Source organism: Glandiceps talaboti, chromosome 7, assembly GCF_964340395.1.
Source record: "Glandiceps talaboti chromosome 7, keGlaTala1.1, whole genome shotgun sequence".
Lineage (NCBI taxonomy): Eukaryota > Metazoa > Hemichordata > Enteropneusta > Spengelidae > Glandiceps > Glandiceps talaboti.
The window spans coordinates 26,321,024-26,340,447 of NC_135555.1; the positions used below are offsets into that span (position 1 = coordinate 26,321,024).

Here is a 19,424-nt window from a genome sequence, read left to right on the forward strand (position 1 = left end):
TTTACAACAATTCATGAAACCGTAACATGTCACTTTTTGCCAACCATCCAACTCATGCGTTGTTCATGTAATGACAGGGATTTCGTCAGATTTGTTTTTGATACATACCAACAATTATGTCATCAAATCTTTTTTATATTATACATTTAAATACCAGGATTGAGTTATACCAGTATCAAGTAATGAATGTGTAACAGCTGTGATGTGTCACTTTTTACCAACCATCCAACTCATGTAATGACAGGGATTTCCTCACATTTGTTGATACGTACCAACAATTATATCATCAAATCTTTCATATATTATATCTAAATACCAGGATTGAGTTATACCAGTATCAAGTAACGAATGAGTGTGCTTCAGTAGGTTGAATACAATATGTAACACTTCGTAGGCAACAAAAAACTGTGTCCAAAAAGTTAACTCAGCCTGTGCCCCTTTAAGCCTACCTTGGGTAGATTTTAGTAAAAAATAATTAATATATAAATGTAATATGATAATATCATATTACATCATATTAATATCATATGATAATATCTTTGTAAATGATTTCATTACCGAACTCGCAAACATTGAAACAAATGCACCAGAGCTCAATAACAAAACAATCAACAGCCTTTTATATGCAGATGATATTGCATTGATGTCAACGTCCTATGAAGGAATACAGAATGCATTAGACTGCCTTCATCGATACACAACAGACTGGCAATTACAAGTAAACACAAACAAAACACAAATAATGGTATTCAGAAAATCAGGATGCAAACAAGATACAAGACAATTCAAATGTGGCTTGGAAGACATAAAAACTACAGAACAATACACATATCTTGGTGTAACATTCAAGGCCAATGGTTATATGAGCTCCACAGCAGACAGACTCTCAAACAAAGCCAACAAAGCTGCAATAATCCAGTCACAGATATATACGACAAATATGAACAGTACCAAGATAAAGGCAAAACTCATGAATACAACACAACTACCTATCCTAACATATGCTGGAGAAATATTGGGTGTTCTCCAAAATCAAACAAAACAAAGACAGAACAATTCCATCTACGTTTTTGCCGCCAAATACTAAATGTCAGCAACAGAGTGAGCAAAATAGGATGCAGAATGGAACTTGGGAGAGAACCACTGATTAGTAGGATATACTGCTCAGCAATAAACTATTACAAACACCTCAAGACATTAGACAATAACAATTTAGCTTTTCATGCAATGAATGACATGGAGAACAATAATTACACAGGTTCATGGCTAACTACCTTTGAACACAATTTACCATTATATAGCACCAAATATATCACAAATTTAACAAAACAAGAACTATACAACTCAATTAGACAATACTATATCAACCAATGGAATAAAAATAACAAATTGAAAACTCTAAATTACATACATACAACAACTTCAAAAATTCCCTGGAACAAGAAGAATACATTAAAGTAATGAACAATAAACAACACATCAAAACAATAGCCAAATTTAGATTGTGTTGCCATCAACTTGCCATTGAGAAGGGTAGACATACAAAACCCAAGACACTAGTGGAAGACAGACTATGTAAACATTGGAAAGAAATAGAAGATGAAAGACATCATCTAATTCAATGTAAATTATATACAAAACAAAGAGAAAAAATGTTTAATATTATTACTACTGTAAACCAAAACTTTATACATTTAGATGGAGTAGAGCAATTTACATATATACTACAATCAAAACATAAGGATATTATAACTGCTCTTTTCATATACCTGAATAGTAGTAAATAGACAAACACTAGAACTATTCTGTACTTTCATATTTATAACTTAGTTATTTACTTAGATTATTATTAACTTTATTTCTTTTTAAATACCAAATTAGAAATGTAAAATTTTCCAAACGGTTGAAATAAAGTTTTATCTTATCTTATTACCAGATCCGTTTTTTATTGCATACATGTTGATGTATATACATTTACATGTTTACGCCTAGTCAAATTTGTTACATGTTCAAAACTGTAATGTGAAGAGAAAGAATAAACATGCGAGATTGTGAAATAAAATAGTTCAATGTGAGATAAAAAACAACAACACATTCTTCAGTATGTGCACAAATTGGTGACTATGGTGATTTATGAGAACACTTGATTTTGTATTGGTATTAAAATATCAAACAATTTGTAACTTTTCAAATCAAATTTAGAAATATGAAGTGATTGTTGGAAAAAGTTTTATGATGTTACATTCAGTGGGTTTTGTAAAATGCTATCTATTTAAATTGCATCTACTGATCTAGAATAAATATAGTCACTTTGAGTTTGATTGACATGTGTAATTTAATTGTTTGTGTGTCTTACCTTTGAGTTTCCGTACGGCAACAATCCCAAGTACCTGGATGCATGAGGGACTAACCCAGAAGCAAGTCGTTGCCAGCCATACGTTACAGTGCAGTGGTAACATCGTCCGAGAAATCGCTGCGTTCAGTGTCATTATTCACAGAATTGTTGTTTTCGAGTGAAAACCCGTCTTGATTTGTATAACTCTAACAAATGAAGACATGTCAAGTTATATTTTGAAAGTTGTATCGCTAGTTTGAGACGATTTCCTCACGTACTATCGAGGCTTGGACCTTACTCCAGTTCAGCGGGAAGTTTAGCCAGTCCGATAATTCTTTCTGGTTTAGTTTACAACACTTTTGATCACACAGATTTTGTTTTTGTGATGAAAAGAAATTTAAAAAAAAAGATCACTTCAACCATTTCGTTGTGTTTTCTTTATGAAAGGTAATCGAACATGAACGAGTGTTACCACTGTAACATATGGCTGAGAATGACTCTCTTCCGGGTACATGGGATTGTCGCCGTACGGAAACTAAGATGGCAATTAATACATTTCTTCCCTATATATATCTACTACAACTAGTACAAGTTGAATGTTGTTGACTTGGTAAATTTGTTAGAAAATTGAAATTCAAATTGCCTCAAAATTATTTTAGATCCCTACTTTATTTCATTCATCATTAAAATTTCCCAGGGTTAAAGCTGTAAGACACTGGAATTATTTATAGCCAACCTCAAAATCCTCTTCTTTTTTTCTTTTTCTTGTGTGCATTTCCCAGTCATTTTTTTTCAGAGATTTTGTGCAATTTTTCATAACAGTAGATTTTTGTTATAAAATGGTGACTATGGTATAAAAGTACAATACATTACCAACTTCTGTGTAAAATGTGTTTTATAATGAGACATCATATGAAACCAGTAACCACTTTATTACATCGCTATTATAAAACAAAACTGCATAGTGAAGAACTGACCCACTTCTACATGTCACCAAAATAAAAAAAAAACTAAAACAAAACAAAACAAAACAAAAACAGCAGAGCTATTCTGACCGATAGGTCGCTTGTATATAAGATCAGAAGGTATTCAAAAATCTGTCAAAACAGGTCAACAATATTTTAAATATAGTTGTGTTAATATTTAAACAAGATAAAGCCTCAGTTGATATTGTATATTTTTTTGTCCACTCAAAATACACTTAATAAAAGGTTAGAGATATAATATTTTTAATTAAACAAAAAAATATTAATAGTTATATATACATGGCACAAATGACACATGAAATGTTTGATCAAATGAGTATCGAAGAATGGGAGACCACTGAAGAATGGGAAAGTATCAAAGAATACTTAATAAATTGCCAGGTATTTTACTTCCTCCCGATTTCTTTAAAAAATCTACTAAGAAAATTAATAAAACAACTCAAGCATTTAAAAATTTAATCAATCAACCAAATAATAACTTAACTAGAGAAGAATTTGATATTGCATTTACAATGCAAACTGTTAAAAAATGGAGAGATTTACCTGTACATGAAATATATAAAGTGATAGGTGTATATCTAACACAGGGAAAATATGGTATTTTTATAGGGGCTTTACAAGATAAGAATGAAATAACTATGAAATATTATTTACCGTCAATAATACGTGCCGATTAAAAAAAATTAAATATACCTTTTTGTATTAGATCAGATGGATTACAAAAATCAAACGAAACAGGAAAAGAATATTTTGAATATGCAACTGTTAACATAACATAAACAACTTATTTAACTCTTTGTTGACAGTTAAAAGGGTGAAAAGGGTGGGTTGTCGTTCTAGAAGGTTAAAAATCACTAGATTGAACTCTTTATTTAACCCTTTCACCATCAATTCCCGATATTGAGGGAACGCTCTAGGGTGCCCACCAAGAACGCCAAAGGTCATTCACCGACCTTGCCGTCATGCCGTTTAACGGCAGCTATTACTGCAAAAATTGCTGCCATAACTAGTTCCACACATGCGTATTAGCCTTGTTTAACTACACAGCCATTTTGAAAGCATGACAGTGAACGGTATCTGGAGTACGATCCAAATGCGATCGTAATTTTTTGTGCGTTTTTCGCTCACGAAATCGAATTTCAACATGGCGGAAGTAATTAATGGCTCTCATGTATGTAAGCATCAAATTCCCGCTAAGGTCATGTGAGCTGCCGACGGCAGTTTACGGTTCAATTTTTGAATGTCGTTCAAATTTACGCAATCTTGTGACCGTGCCGACGCCCATGCTAACAGTCTGGGGGTAATTTTGGGCTATATTGTGGATTATTTTGGTTTTATTTCTTTTTGTTACGGCTCAACATTGACTTGTATTTGTATCAGTGTGTACAGGTCAGTGGAGGGAAACTTACTCTAATATGGGCGATTTTCCGATCGGATTTTTTACGCGAGTTTTTCAATGTAAAATTCAAATTTCAACATCGCCAAAGCAAAATCTGTCTCCCCTAACATCGTTTGCAATGTAAATAAATGTGCTGTTCGTAGAAATTTCCACTCAATTTTGACTATGAATACGATGTTTTGTACAAGGAGATGGCTGAGTGAACTTGATGCAGTATATGGAAGGATCAGATTATCGCAACGTAACTTCAAAGTCCCGACTGCATATTTGCTTTCGTGGGTAAGCATGTCGGCGAAAAGCATCATGTTGGCGTCCCGATTTGGACTCGTAAACTACCAATTTGGGAGCATTTTTTTTACTGATTTTGAGGATAAATTTGGTGATTATTTTTTGTTGTTCTGTCAAATAATGATATATAATTACACAAACTGATTTTTCAGAAGGTATTGGGGCGACGACTTCTGATATTTTTGTCCCTTTGATTGCCTGTGCGGGGCTGACTATTGCCTCGTAATCGATTTAGTGAGCCGTTAATTATTTTCGTTCAAATTTATTACGACTAAAAACTTTACATTTTCTGACAAATTTTCGCCGATTTTGACCATTTAACCAGTATACAGAAGTTTTGTAGGAACATAAATGTTGGTATTTTGAATTTTGTTTGTAATATAAATATTTTGTTTATTTGTGATATGTCAATAAATAAACAACCTATGTTTGTTTTATTAATATTTTATTACATTAATCCATATTTCGGTTATGTGTGTGCTGTTTGAATGTATGTATTTGGTACTATGATGTAGAAAATTTATTTTCCATTCAAATGATACCTTATTTTAAAAAAATAAGCAACTCCAAGTATTTTTATATCAGTTTGATTAGGGGGCTGGTGGACAACACACAATCCCATGAGGCCATTGGTGGTGAAAGGGTTAAGGTAAAGATGGTGAAAAATGGGGGTTGTCAAAAAGTGGTCCAGAAACCCTATTTTATATACTACTTGTGTGTGTGGACGACTTAAACTCAAAAACCACCAGACCAATTACCTTGGTATGTGGTGAGGACAGTACTTTTGGTGTCTAGTTTGGAAATTGTTCAAAACAAAATGATCATATGACAGGTATGTGGTTTGGGTAAAAATGTCAATTATTGGTGAAAATACTTAAACTCAAACATTATTGGGCAGATTGGTCTAAAAATAGGTAGGAACGTTGTTAGGGATGTGTAGATTGAGATTTGTTCAACCAGTAATATGCAAATTAGGTATAAAACAGTCTTTTTGGTCAAAAATCTTTAATTCCAAAACTACTGAGCAGGTTTGGCTGGAATTTAATGCATCTGGGGCTGTATGGATGAAGAAATATGGAGCAAATAATTTCTTATCAGTGATATGCAAATTAGGTGTAAAAATGTGAATTTTGGTCAAAAACTTATATTTCAAAAAGTCCTTGGTCAGTGAGACTTAAATCTTCTGAGATATTTCTACAAGTGTTTTTCTGCAGATTTTGTTCAAAACATTTTGGCACAATTGGCTATAGCAGCCTTGGCCACGCCCATAGCAACAGCTATGGTATACCATCATCATCACTGTCACAACCATGGGAATCATTTTCATCATCTGTGGTGTTATCATCTTTCTTTCTTATCCTTTCTCTTTCAATCAGAAGGGCTAAAAACTGCTCAAACTGTATTGTGGCTTCACCAATAAAGCACTCAGTGGCCAATACTTGGTATGGAATGTTAACGCACAGGAAGAGTATTCCAAAAAAAATGTATTCGGGTGGGAGGTATTTGGAAATTTATTTGGATGGTGGGGGAGGGGTACTTGAAATATTTGGGGCTTTGGCAGGTGCGGGGGTACTTGAAAAAAAAATGGAATATGGCAGGGGGTGTACTTTTTAAGGGTTTACAAAAAAATCTCCCGACCCCCCCCCCCAAGTTTTTGTGAAAGCAGCCTTACAGATGTTGATGATACTACATTGTCCGGTAGCTTGTTCCATTCGTTTATTACTCTACATGTAAAGAAGTGTTTCCTGATGTCTAGTCACGCATATGGTTTCTGGAGTTTATTTGAGTGTCCTCTTGTTGAGTGATATTCTGCAGTCCAAAAGTGTAGCTTGCATTGGTTAATATTGTTGATAATTTTGCATACTTGAATCATGTCACCTCTACATCTTCTCTGACTCAGTGTCTGACACTGAGCGTGTAATTTGTGTCTGACACTGAGCATGTAATTTGAGTGTGACAATGAGCATCTAATTTGTGTCTGACACTGAGCATGTAATTTGAGTCTGACAAAGAGCATCTAATTTGTGTCTGACAATGAGTGTGTAATTTGAGTCTGACAATGAGCATCTAATTTGTGTCTGATAGTGAGCATCTAATTTGTGTCTGACACTGAGCGTGTAATGAGTCTGATAGTGAGCATCTAATTTGTGTCTGACACTGAGCGTGTAATTTGAGTCTGACAATGAGCATCTAATTTGTGTCTGACACTGAGCGTGTAATTTGAGTCTGACAATGAGCGTGTAATTTGAGTCTGACACTGAGCGTGTAATTTGAGTCTGACAATGAGCGTGTAATTTGAGTCTGACAATGAGTGTGTAATATGAGTCTGACAATGAGCGTGTAATTTGTGTCTGACAAAGAGTGTAATTTGCGGTGAGTTATTTGAGTCTGACAATGGGTTGTAAATGTTTCATTTATCTTTCCGTTAATCATCCCGCCATTCTGTACTTTCCTCCACTGGGTAATGGCGTGCATTTTTTGGTAGTGGTAATTTTTACCGCTAATTCCGACATCGGGATCAGCTAATGTCTGTTCAACGTGCAAAAAACATTTGAAAGGTCACGGCAGGCTGCGTGGCAGATTCTGTTCAGCGATGGCAGACAATCTGGAAGATGATTTTAATTAGTACGTCAAGTTCGGGAGCAAGTGGCGGGCCCCGGTCAAGGTAAAGACGCTACAATTTGTACGAAATCAGAGTCGGAAAGCGGGGTAAAATCCTTTAAATTGGAATACAGAAACTTTACCATTTGACTACAGAGGACTTGTAACAGATACAATCCGACCAATATGCGTCGAGCGGTAGCGAGGCGCATATTGGCCGGATTGTATCTGTTTTGTACACCGGCTAATTTCCTTTGTTGTGTATTGAGTTCGAATTCCAATATACTTCGGAGATAACTCATACACTGCTATCATACCACCGCAACAACAATAATAATAATAATAACAGTGTCTGCGCCATCGTGCATGTCTGCATATCTTCCGGGCTATTTATACACTCTGGGTAATACACACACACCAACAAAATTAGACACTCACTTCACACTACAAGTTCTCAAATACAGTGTCTGCTGTACTGTACATTTTCTCAGAGGATATTTTTTACATTGGAGTTAGAAGACATACATCAATGAAGTTGGATACTCTCTGTACGCTCCATGTTCTTAAATGTAAACTGAGCGAAACGTCGCTTTCGACAAGACATGCTTAGCTACTGAAAGGTTCACACACACTAACCAAGCTATTGACGTTTATTTGGTTGGGCTTTCGCCATCATCAATCATTCATTTGACAGTTCTTTCTGGTTGATAACAAACTCGATACTTCGATACAAACATCTTCCTGTTGGAGTCAATGTCTGTCTAATATACTCCGGATGTTGACTTTTCATTAGTATGTCTGTCTAATATACTCCGGGTATGGACTTTTCATTACCCGGATGGTATTTCTCATATTCTCAGCTCCCTGGATTTTGAAGCGGGACGTTTGCGGACACCTGATTGGCTGATCGCCCGATTAATCACTGTCGCTTGACAAGTAACGCCCACGCCGGTGTACAAGTGATTATATGTGTCATTTTTATCAATTAGATGTTTGGAGGTAGTTGGTAATTAGAGCGTTGAAAACTGTTGTTACGGTTTTACATGCACTAATTTGAATATTTGTGTTACGTTGTTAGAACGTATTTCGGTCATCGAGTGAATGTCACGTGTCTGTAATCACCTGACTGGACGTGCAGGAACATGGCGGCTGAACCGGGTAGTTTGTTGGATACGGATAGTGAAGACGAACTACCCGCAGGATGGGAAGAAAGAACCTCTCGCGATGGAAGGGTTTATTACGCTAAGTACGATATGAAATACCGTCTTTCATTCTCGTATCTACAATATCATTCACTATGTGGTAATTTTTGAAAATGATGTTGTTGAGTTTAACGTTGCAATGATTCGATTATAATGTAATGTTGTTTGTTGACAATGATACTATCTCAGTCCGCTGCCTTTAATACAGTACCTCCATGGTTAGATGTAGTCCTGCTTACATGACGGTGCACGAGTCTATATTACTGACTTGAGGGACAATTGTCAGAATCGAGTCCCGGATTACTCCGCATGCAAGCAGGACTAGGTTAGATGCAATGCTTTGTGTTGACATAACCCTGCTTGCCGAGTTGGGACTTTAGTCATGGAAGTACTATCCATGATTGAGTGCATTATCTGGTACAACGTTCCCCTATTATTAGTATTAGAAAATCGACATGTTTGTACAAATGTACATTGTTGTGAAAGCAAGAGTGCAAACAATCATACGTGGTTCATTTTTTACAAAGTATTGATGTATTAGTGAGACTAATACATCCATGTTCCATTTCCAAGTCATGTACTTCAAAGCTGCTTTGATGATCTACATGCCTAGACAAAATGGGATAAATATAAGCATGGAAGTACACTTCCATGTAGCTGCAATAATTGTAGCGTTTGCTGTGATTTTGAGGGTTTTTCGTCTGTTTTTGTGCCTTTTAACCCGAATCAAATGCTACAAATCCTGTAATGTAAACGCAAATAGACGGAAGCGATTCAGATCTGAATCGCAAAGTTGAGTGGAGTTTTCTGCTAAATTATGCCTTACCTGGCAAAAAATCGGACATTTCCTAATGCCAACATTAAAGTGTATGTAAATAGGTTTCCAAAGTTTCCGACTTTTTGCCTACAAATGACATAGTTTTCATAGGTGATTAAAGATTTGTGTGACATTTTTGACAAAAGTATGATATTAATTAGGAAAAATTGATTTTTTTGGAAAAATTTCGGAAGTTGCCAAAGTTGTTTATGTATTTCATGACGTCACAACCAGAAGCAATTTTAAATATGTCCGATTACATAACAAGCAGTAGCGATTCTAGTGGAACCACGTTCCACTATTTAGAAGTCGAAATTGACAATGACAATAATACATGCAGTACTATACTCGTGATGACGAAGAAGATGTGGTAGTGGGGGATGCTTGTATTGTACCATATATGTATGAACCACTACCGCAACCACGACTACAGCCAAACAACAATCCCCAGCTGCAGATGGTCATTGACGATATTATTATCGACAGACTAAATAATACTGACTGGTAAGTTATGATAATAAAAAGTAGATATTTTAAATTAGCAGATGAAGGAAAACATTGGGTCGAAATTTCGAAAGTAGTTGTCCCCTTGTGATCATAACACCGTAACAGTAGTACTATTTAGTGCAGTTAATCGACTTACTGACTACCTGACTACACAGTGTGTGTACGTATGCTAACTGTGTTTGAACCGCCATTCATATATTTCATGTGAACATCTATGTAATATTGAAGGTCTGATCGGTTGTCAATCTCAAAAGGATTTTGTGAAATCATAATTACCAGAAAAAAATCAGAACAGTTCAGTAACGGCCAAATTATTTATTGACGTTGAGCACTGAGCATACACTGCGTTCCAGGGTAACAGGGCGAGGTCTACCGCTAGAGCACCCAGTACAGTTCCGCATGACGTGTGACTAGACACGCTCCAGAGAACACGCTAGTATACAGCCCGATGAACCTCTTGCTCTGTTCTCACTCTCAGTCACATCCAACTTCTCTCTCAACCTTGCGAACAATGCATTAAATTTTGCATTTATAAATGATTGGTCTTCATTCACTGACAAGGAAACCAAAGTCATACAATAAGGTCTTGAATATGTCTAAAAGGAAGTGCACTGTACTATAGTACTGTAGTACATATGAGCATGTTTCGTTTTTGTTATTCATCGGCGCAATGATATGGGCCGGTACGAAGACTTGCTATCGCAAGTAAAAATCTCCATTATGTGGTACCAGCTCGTAACATTATACTTGTATGTTCTTTGAAAGTGTAATTTATGTTTCTTATCAGGTATATAACTTTCAATTCAATTCAACATTAGGACTCATAATCACAGCCAACAAAACAAATGTTATCGTTACCAGTGTCGTACAAATGTAATAATTATATAGTACACCAGGACGCAACATGTTATAATTCATGATCATTTTTCGTGAGTTTGGAGTTGTGCATTACTAAGACATCATTGAAAACGTTTGGAAACTCATCCTCTGTATGTTGAAAAGAAGCAGGCTGATTAGAACTTCCAAATCTTTTGTGAGAAAATCGGTGTAGACTCAATCGTTGACGTCCCCTACTAGGCAACGTTCAGGCATGGTTAAAAAGACATGGACCGCGATCGTGTTCCGGCAGTGACGCAATTTTCCGAAGACTCCCAAAGCAAAATGCTCATCGCAGATTTCCAAAAAAATCAATTTTTCATTATTAATATCGTACTTTTGTCAATAACGTCATACAAATCTTTAATCACCTATGAAAACTACATCATTTGCAGGCAAAAAGTCGGAAACTTTGGAAACCTATTTACATACACTTTAATTGCCCATTGTACAATGCAAACTGGAAGTGGAGAATATAGCGCCTCTCTAGTGTTGAATACTGGAATGGGGGAATAACATCCACTATGGCATACAAACGACTGCATGTCCATTGCAAGTTGATGTTCCAGTAAATGGTTTGGAATGCAGGTCTACCCATCAATATTACTAAGTATTGTAGAGCCCTGGTTTGGATTATAATATAGAAACAAAATGTAAATTCCAGCATCTGATTGTATATTTATTCAAGGAGAGATATGGGGGATATGCACCTAGGAATTTTAGTATATGAGTATTTTAGTATATGTCATCAGTCACTTGATTCTTTAGCAAATAATTATATGTTTGTGATATTAGATTGTTAAATGTTTTTTGTGTCCAAATTCATTTTTGTTTTTTGTTTGTAACCTATGGACAAGACATTATGACTTTTTTATATGTTTGGCGTGATTATTTTCTGAAAAGGTCTAACATGAACACGAAAAATGTACAATGGAAACTTTAAAAATATCTATCTGAAGACCAACTATGTAATTATGTATCATGATCGGCATTTTTGAAGATGAAAGCGATTCTAGAATTAATTGCACAATAGACTTTTTGGCGTGATTGAAAGCCAAAAACATATATCGCGCAGACCAGAAATGCCAAATGTAGCTGGTCCAGAAATGACTGCAGGATAGAATTTAATAAAATTATTTCGGATAAATAGTCTTCTAAAACTCGTCGTGCTGAAAAAATGTCCTGGACAACCTGTGTCCGACCACTGACTTTCTAGATCCTGTAATGTAGGGATACATAAATACATAATTGGAGACAGATATATATACACACACATTGATACATAAATACATAAGATACAGTATATATATATATACTAATGGAAATTGTAATGAAAATTGTACTGAACTTTCAAAGTGTGTCTGGAAAATAAAGGAGTCGGGCCACCAGTATTCCATCAACTGGGCTATCATTGCCCATGCAGCCGCCTACTCTAATGCAACAAAAAGGTGCAACCTGTGTCTTACAGAGAAGATGTTCATCATCAGTGCAAATAAATTGGGACTCCTTAATAAACGATCAGAACTGATTTCAAAGTGCCGCCATGAAAACAAATACATTCTTTCATTCCACCATGTCATACCTCAACGCGCATCACATCCGGGTACCAGTTCTTCTGCGAGTTCGAATTCCATCACTTGAATTTCCGTTAAAATTTAGTCGTCCGAAGATCGCATTCAAGCGTGAAACTCTGAGTAACGGCTCCGTACCATAACTTGTGTATTTTGTATATATATATATATATATATATATATATATATATATATATATATATGTAAGTAAGTGACTTGATGAATAGGTAGTGTACACCCCCCCACATATTCTAACCCAAAGCAAGACTATGCAATATATAGTAATATTGATGTGTGGACCTGCAATGCCCATCATTTCCAGTGTAGGACACAGCTGCGCTTCATGCACTAGTAGTAACATAGCAAAGGTAATACCCCCTGGGACACACAGACAGGAAGAACAGCACCCTCACAGTCAATTGTACAATGGACAATTGCGGAACCTTCAAGAACCAAGAAGTGTTCAGAGGTACCCCAATTCCGTCAAAATCGACAAATGTAGCAACGCATGCAGCATTTTGAAACGGGCAGTACGCTGACATCTTGTGCACGTTTTCAACGTAGTCTTGTCTATTTGTGTTTGCCTTACAGGAATTGTACATGTAGTGTTTTATTCGGGTTAAACATCGGAACGAAAAAAGGCACAAAAACAGACGAAAAAAACCTCAAAATCACAGCAAATGCTATAATTATTGAAGGTAACTTCCATGATATAAGGCATTGCTTTGTTGCTGCTTAGGTAACAGGTATCTCGACCCCCCTACTCTGGTCATCTTGACCCCCAGGTTCTGGTCATCTTTTCCCCCTTAACTAGACAGGTCATCCAAACCCCTTTTTGAACTGACCCTTGTCACCTCGACCCCCATACCCAGGTCATCTCACCCCCCCCCCCCCTCACCCCTGTTATGTCCAGTGACAAATCACATGAATCATTGCTCTAGGTATTATGTTGTCCTAAAACATTATTAACACTATAATCAAAATGTTTATAAATGGTCAAGGTGTCAAATCAAAATGTACACCATCAATGGCGTGCACTACATGTATTGTTAACAATGTGTATTCTTGTCGATTTGTTGAAACCATGGATGTGTTAGTGGAGAAACATACATGTACAGACATATATAAATGACATACGTATTATTAGTTAGAAGAAAAATGATACGAAAACATATACACTCAAAAGGCTATATCATTGTTATGGACTATATGGTTACAACTAGCGTTAAGCTTATCCCCAACTTTTACTTGTGTCACTCATACAATATTCATATACATATATGTTGAATGCTTGACTTTGTTTTAATCATTGTGATAGAAGAAATGTAATCAATGTCTTGCTGTAACAACAATTTTACCAAGGGGTCAAAAAGAGTATAAAACAGTGCCTAGATCTAATCCATGTGTTTGCAGTCTATGTAAAGGCTAGTTTATCCATAGACCCTATACAGCATATTACATGATGTGTTGATCTGGTGTTAGCCGAGACCTCAGTTTTTCTTGATCTTTCTTTGTACTTTTACTCCACTGTACATGTGTATATCGATGATTACCACCTAACAATATATTGGCACTTCAATAGACCTGTGTGTGTGTGTGTGTCAGTCATTCCTTGCATTTCAGTAGTACAGGTACTCAGACACTGGGTCATAACCTTATGTGTAGTTACTGCAGCTATAGATATACAATGTATGCAGTACAAGCACTCAATCTGATTAACATCTGATGTTGTGATTACAACTTGGTTTCTTTATTTACCTCTGCGTCCTTCATTTATTGTGGTTTGTTTCTGATTTTGTTGTTCTCAGAGTGATCGTTGCCTTCCTGCATCTGACACTATACCATACATGTAGGAGTTGTTGTTCTCAGAGTGATCATTGCCTTCCTGCATCTGACACTATACCATACATGTAGGAGTTGTTGTTCTCAGAGTGATCATTGCCTTCCTGCATCTGACACTATACCATACATGTAGGAGTTGTTGTTCTCAGAGTGATCGTTGCCTTCCTGCATCTGACACTATACCATACATGTAGGAGTTGTTGTTCTCAGAGTGATCATTGCCTTCCTGCATCTGACACTATACCATACATGTAGGAGTTGTTGTTCTCAGAGTGATCGTTGCCTTCCTGCATCTGACACTATACCATACATGTAGGAGTTGTTGTTCTCAGAGTGATCATTGCCTTCCTGCATCTGACACTATACCATACATGTAGGAGTTGTTGTTCTCAGAGTGATTGTTGCCTTCCTGCATCTGACACTATACCATACATGTAGGAGTTGTTGTTCTCAGAGTGATCGTTGCCTTCCTGCATCTGACACTATACCATACATGTAGGAGTTGTTGTTCTCAGAGTGATCATTGCCTTCCTGCATCTGACACTATACCATACATGTAGGAGTTGTTGTTCTCAGAGTGATCGTTGCCTTCCTGCATCTGACACTATACCATACATGTAGGAGTTGTTGTTCTCAGAGTGATTGTTGCCTTCCTGCATCTGACACTATACCATACATGTAGGAGTTGTTGTTCTCAGAGTGATCATTGCCTTCCTGCATCTGACACTATACCATACATGTAGGAGTTCACATTCAAATCCTGCTCATTGAGTAATCCAATCAACCAATGAGAATGTGTCTTATATGTTGAAAACTTATGGCTACAGTACCTCAGAATCCTCTGTTCACACAGAGCTTGAATGCAGAGCACAGACAATGATTTTATTATCATTGTTTTGGTGGGTCTGTTTGTTTTCAACTTCAATCTTGGAAGCTCAACTGCAAGGTGAATTTAGATTGACTACATGTAAGTGTGGGATTTGAACATAAATATTTGCTATGGTATTGTGTCAGATGTAGGAAGGAGGCACTCACTATCAGAACAAAAACACTGAAAACAAATGAGGGGTGACAATGCCATGTACAGCATATCTAATTTCAAAGGACTCATACACAACATATCTAATTTCCTAGTGCTCATACACAACATATCTAATTTCCTAGTGCTCATACACAACATATCTAATTTCCTAGTGCTCATACACAACATATCTAATTTCCTAGTGCTCATACACAACATATCTAATTTCCTAGTGCTCATACACAACATATCTAATTTCCTAGTGCTCATACACAACATATCTAATTTCCTAGTGCTCATACACAACATTCTTAATTATGGGACTTGTACATTCTCAATATCTCTTTTACAAATTTAAGACTACCCAGAATTCTTTGATGGGATTAATTACAGATCATGTTCTGTACATACCAAAGCTGTAGGAACACATACACTACAACTTACTGGATGTTATCATGTTCTGTACATACCAATCCTGTAGGAACATATACACTACAACTTACTAGATGTTATTATGTTCTGTACTTACCAATCCTGTAGGAACATATATACTACAACTTACTAGATGTTATCATTTCCTTTCAGTCATGGGGTGAAGAAAACACAATGGCATCATCCAAGAACAGGAAAGTGCAAACGTATCATTGGAGGTATTTCTATGTTGCTTACTTTTAAAGTACACCTACATGTAGTGTGTTCCCCTATTGTCAATGGCTGAATGATAACGTACTACATGTAGTGTGTTCCCCTATTGTCAATGGCTGAATGATAACGTACTACATGTAGTGTGTTCCCCTATTGTCAATGGCTGAATGATAACTTACTACATGTAGTGTGTTCCCCTATTGTCAATGGCTGAATGATAACGTACTACATGTAGTGTGTTCCCCTATTGTCAATGGCTGAATGATAACATACTACACGTAGTGTGTTCCCCTATTGTCAATGGCTGAATGATAACGTACTACATGTAGTGTGTTCCCCTATTGTCAATGGCTGAATGATAACGTACTACATGTAGTGTGTTCCCCTATTGTCAATGGCTGAATAACAACGTACTAAATGTAATGTCATTTCTCAATGCTGTGCCTGCAATACCTTACATGCTATTACGGTACTATTGAATTCCACTATACTGTATACATGTACATTGTACAGGTACTTCAAGTATTGAAATGTGTTTTTAGCACTCGTAACTGAACTGACAAGGTTCAGTAGTGCTATAGGCATGGCAAAGGTGTGTGTGTGTGTGTGTGTGTGTGTGTGTGTGTGTGTGTGTGTGTGTGTGTGTGTGTGTGTGTGTGTGTAAACAACTTTTAGTCAAAAACCGCTGAACCGATTGCAATGATATTTGGTGGGCGTATTACCTTGGGTGTCTAGTTGGGAAATTGGTCAAATCAAAATGATCTTACCACCAGTGTATGTTTTGGGTCAAAATATGTGATTTTGGTAAAAAAAACTTAAACTTGAAAACTACTAGGCAGTTTGGTCTGAAATTGGGTGGGAACATTCTGAAGCGTGTTTAGATTAAGAATTGTTCACGACATGATGATCCCATCAGTGATATGCAAATTTGGGCTAAAACTTTAATTCCAAAACTACTCAGCAGATTGTGCTGAAATTTAATTGCATCTGGTGGTGTATAGATTAAGAAATATTAAGCATATAATGATCTCATCAGAGATATGCAAATTAGGTGTAAACATGTGAATTTTGGTAAAAAAAATTATATCTTCTCATTGTGTATACCCAATGGTTGCTAGTTTCGTCTCATTATGTATACCCAATGGTTGTTAGTTTCTTCTCATTATGTATACCCAATGTTTGCTAGTTTCGTCTCATTATGTATACCCAATGGTTGCTAGTTTCTTCTCATTATGTATACCCAATGGTTGCTAGTTTCGTCTCATTATGTATACCCAATGGTTGTTAGTTTCTTCTCATTATGTATACCCAATGTTTGCTAGTTTCGTCTCATTATGTATACCCAATGGTTGCTAGTTTCTTCTCATTATGTATACCCAATGTTTGCTAGTTTCTTCTCATTATGTATACCCAATGGTTGCTAGTTTCTTCTCATTATGTATACCCAATGGTTGCTAGTTTCTTCTCATTATGTATACCCAATGTTTGCTAGTTTCTTCTCATTGTGTATACCCAGTGGTTGCTAGTTTCTTCTCATTATGTATACCCAATGTTTGCTAGTTTTGTCTCATTATGTATACCCAATGTTTGCTAGTTTCTTCTCATTATGTATACCCAATGATTGCTAGTTTCTTCTCATTATGTATACCCAATGGTTGCTAGTTTTTTCTCATTATGTATACCCAATGTTTGCTAGTTTCTTCTCATTATGTATACCCAATGTTTGCTAGTTTCTTCTCATTATGTATACCCAATGTTTGCTAGTTTTGTCTCATTATGTATACCCAGTGGTTGCTAGTTTCGTCTCATTATGTATACCCAATGTTTGCTAGTTTCTTCTCATTATGTATACCCAATGTTTGCTAGTTTCGTCTCATTATGTATACCCAATGTTTGCTAGTTTTGTCTCATTATGTATACCCAATGTTTGCTAGTTTCTTCTCATTGTGTATACCCAATGTTTGCTAGTTTCGTCTCATTATGTATACTCAATGGTTGATAGTTTCTTCTCATTATGTATACCCAATGTTTGCCAGTTTTGTCTCATTATGTATACCCAATGTTTGCTAGTTTTGTCTCATTATGTATACCCAATGTTTGCTAGTTTCATCTCATTATGTATACCCAATGGTTGCTAGTTTCTTCTCATTATGTATACCCAATGGTTGCTAGTTTCTTCTCATTATGTATACCCAATGTTTGCTAGTTTCTTCTCATTATGTATACCCAATGGTTGCTAGTTTCTTCTCATTATGTATACCCAATGTTTGCTAGTTTCTTCTCATTATGTATACCCAATGGTTGCTAGTTTTGTCTTATTATGTATACCCAATGGTTGCTAGTTTCGTCTCATTATGTATACCCAATGGTTGATAGTTTCTTCTCATTATGTATACCCAATGTTTGCCAGTTTTGTCTCATTATGTATACCCAATGGTTGCTAGTTTCTTCTCATTATGTATACCCAATGTTTGATAGTTTCTTCTCATTGTGACCAAAAAAAAGAGAGAAAACATTTCACCACAATCATACATTGTATGTCACCCAATTTCCTTTCCTGTACATGCAACAGTTTTAATGTCAGATACATTTAGTGTTTGCAGAATATTTAGAGTTGCCATAGTAACAATGCAGTGACTGCCCTCACATTTCAATAAGTGAGTCATTGATTTTCTTCTACCATAGTGTTCTGTGAAAGACTGCCCACACAGTCTATTTTTTTTACCACTGTTTAGAGTTGCCATATGGATGGGAGACTGCAGTAGATGATCAAGGTTGCCAGTATTACATTGAGTAAGTTGACATCCATACATGCATACATGTATATATGTGATTGGCTGTACATTAATTAAGTTGACATCCAGCCATACATGTATGTATGTGATTGGCTGTACATTAATTAAGTTGACATCCAGCCATACATGTATATATGTGATTGGCTGTACATTAAGTAAGTTGACATCCATACATGCATACATGTATATATGTGATTGGCTGTACATTAATTAAGTTGACATCCAGCCATACATGTATATATGTGATTGGCTGTACATTAATTAAGTTGACATCCAGCCATACATGTATATATGTGATTGGCTGTACATTAATTAAGTTGACATCCAGCCATACATGTATATATGTGATTGGCTGTACATTAAGTAAGTTGACATCCATACATGCATACATGTATATATGTGATTGGCTGTACATTAATTAAGTTGACATCCAGCCATACATGTATATATGTGATTGGCTGTACATTAATTAAGTTGACATCCAGCCATGCATACATGTATATATGTGATTGGCTGTACATTAAGTAAGTTGACATCCA

General features: G+C 36.0%; 1 protein-coding gene across 1 annotated transcript in view; it reads left to right on the forward strand.

Moving 5' to 3' along the window:
* The first annotated feature begins 8,748 nt into the window (after nucleotides 1-8,748).
* Nucleotides 8,749-19,424, forward strand: part of LOC144437246 (WW domain-containing oxidoreductase-like) — a 42,866-nt gene continuing 32,190 nt past the window's right edge. Inside the window, exons 1-3 of the mRNA XM_078126145.1 lie at nucleotides 8,749-8,855; nucleotides 16,031-16,095; nucleotides 18,826-18,883. Coding sequence (XP_077982271.1) covers nucleotides 8,752-8,855; nucleotides 16,031-16,095; nucleotides 18,826-18,883 — 227 coding nt within the window. The 5' untranslated portion in view covers nucleotides 8,749-8,751. The remainder of the gene's footprint in view (nucleotides 8,856-16,030; nucleotides 16,096-18,825; nucleotides 18,884-19,424) is intronic.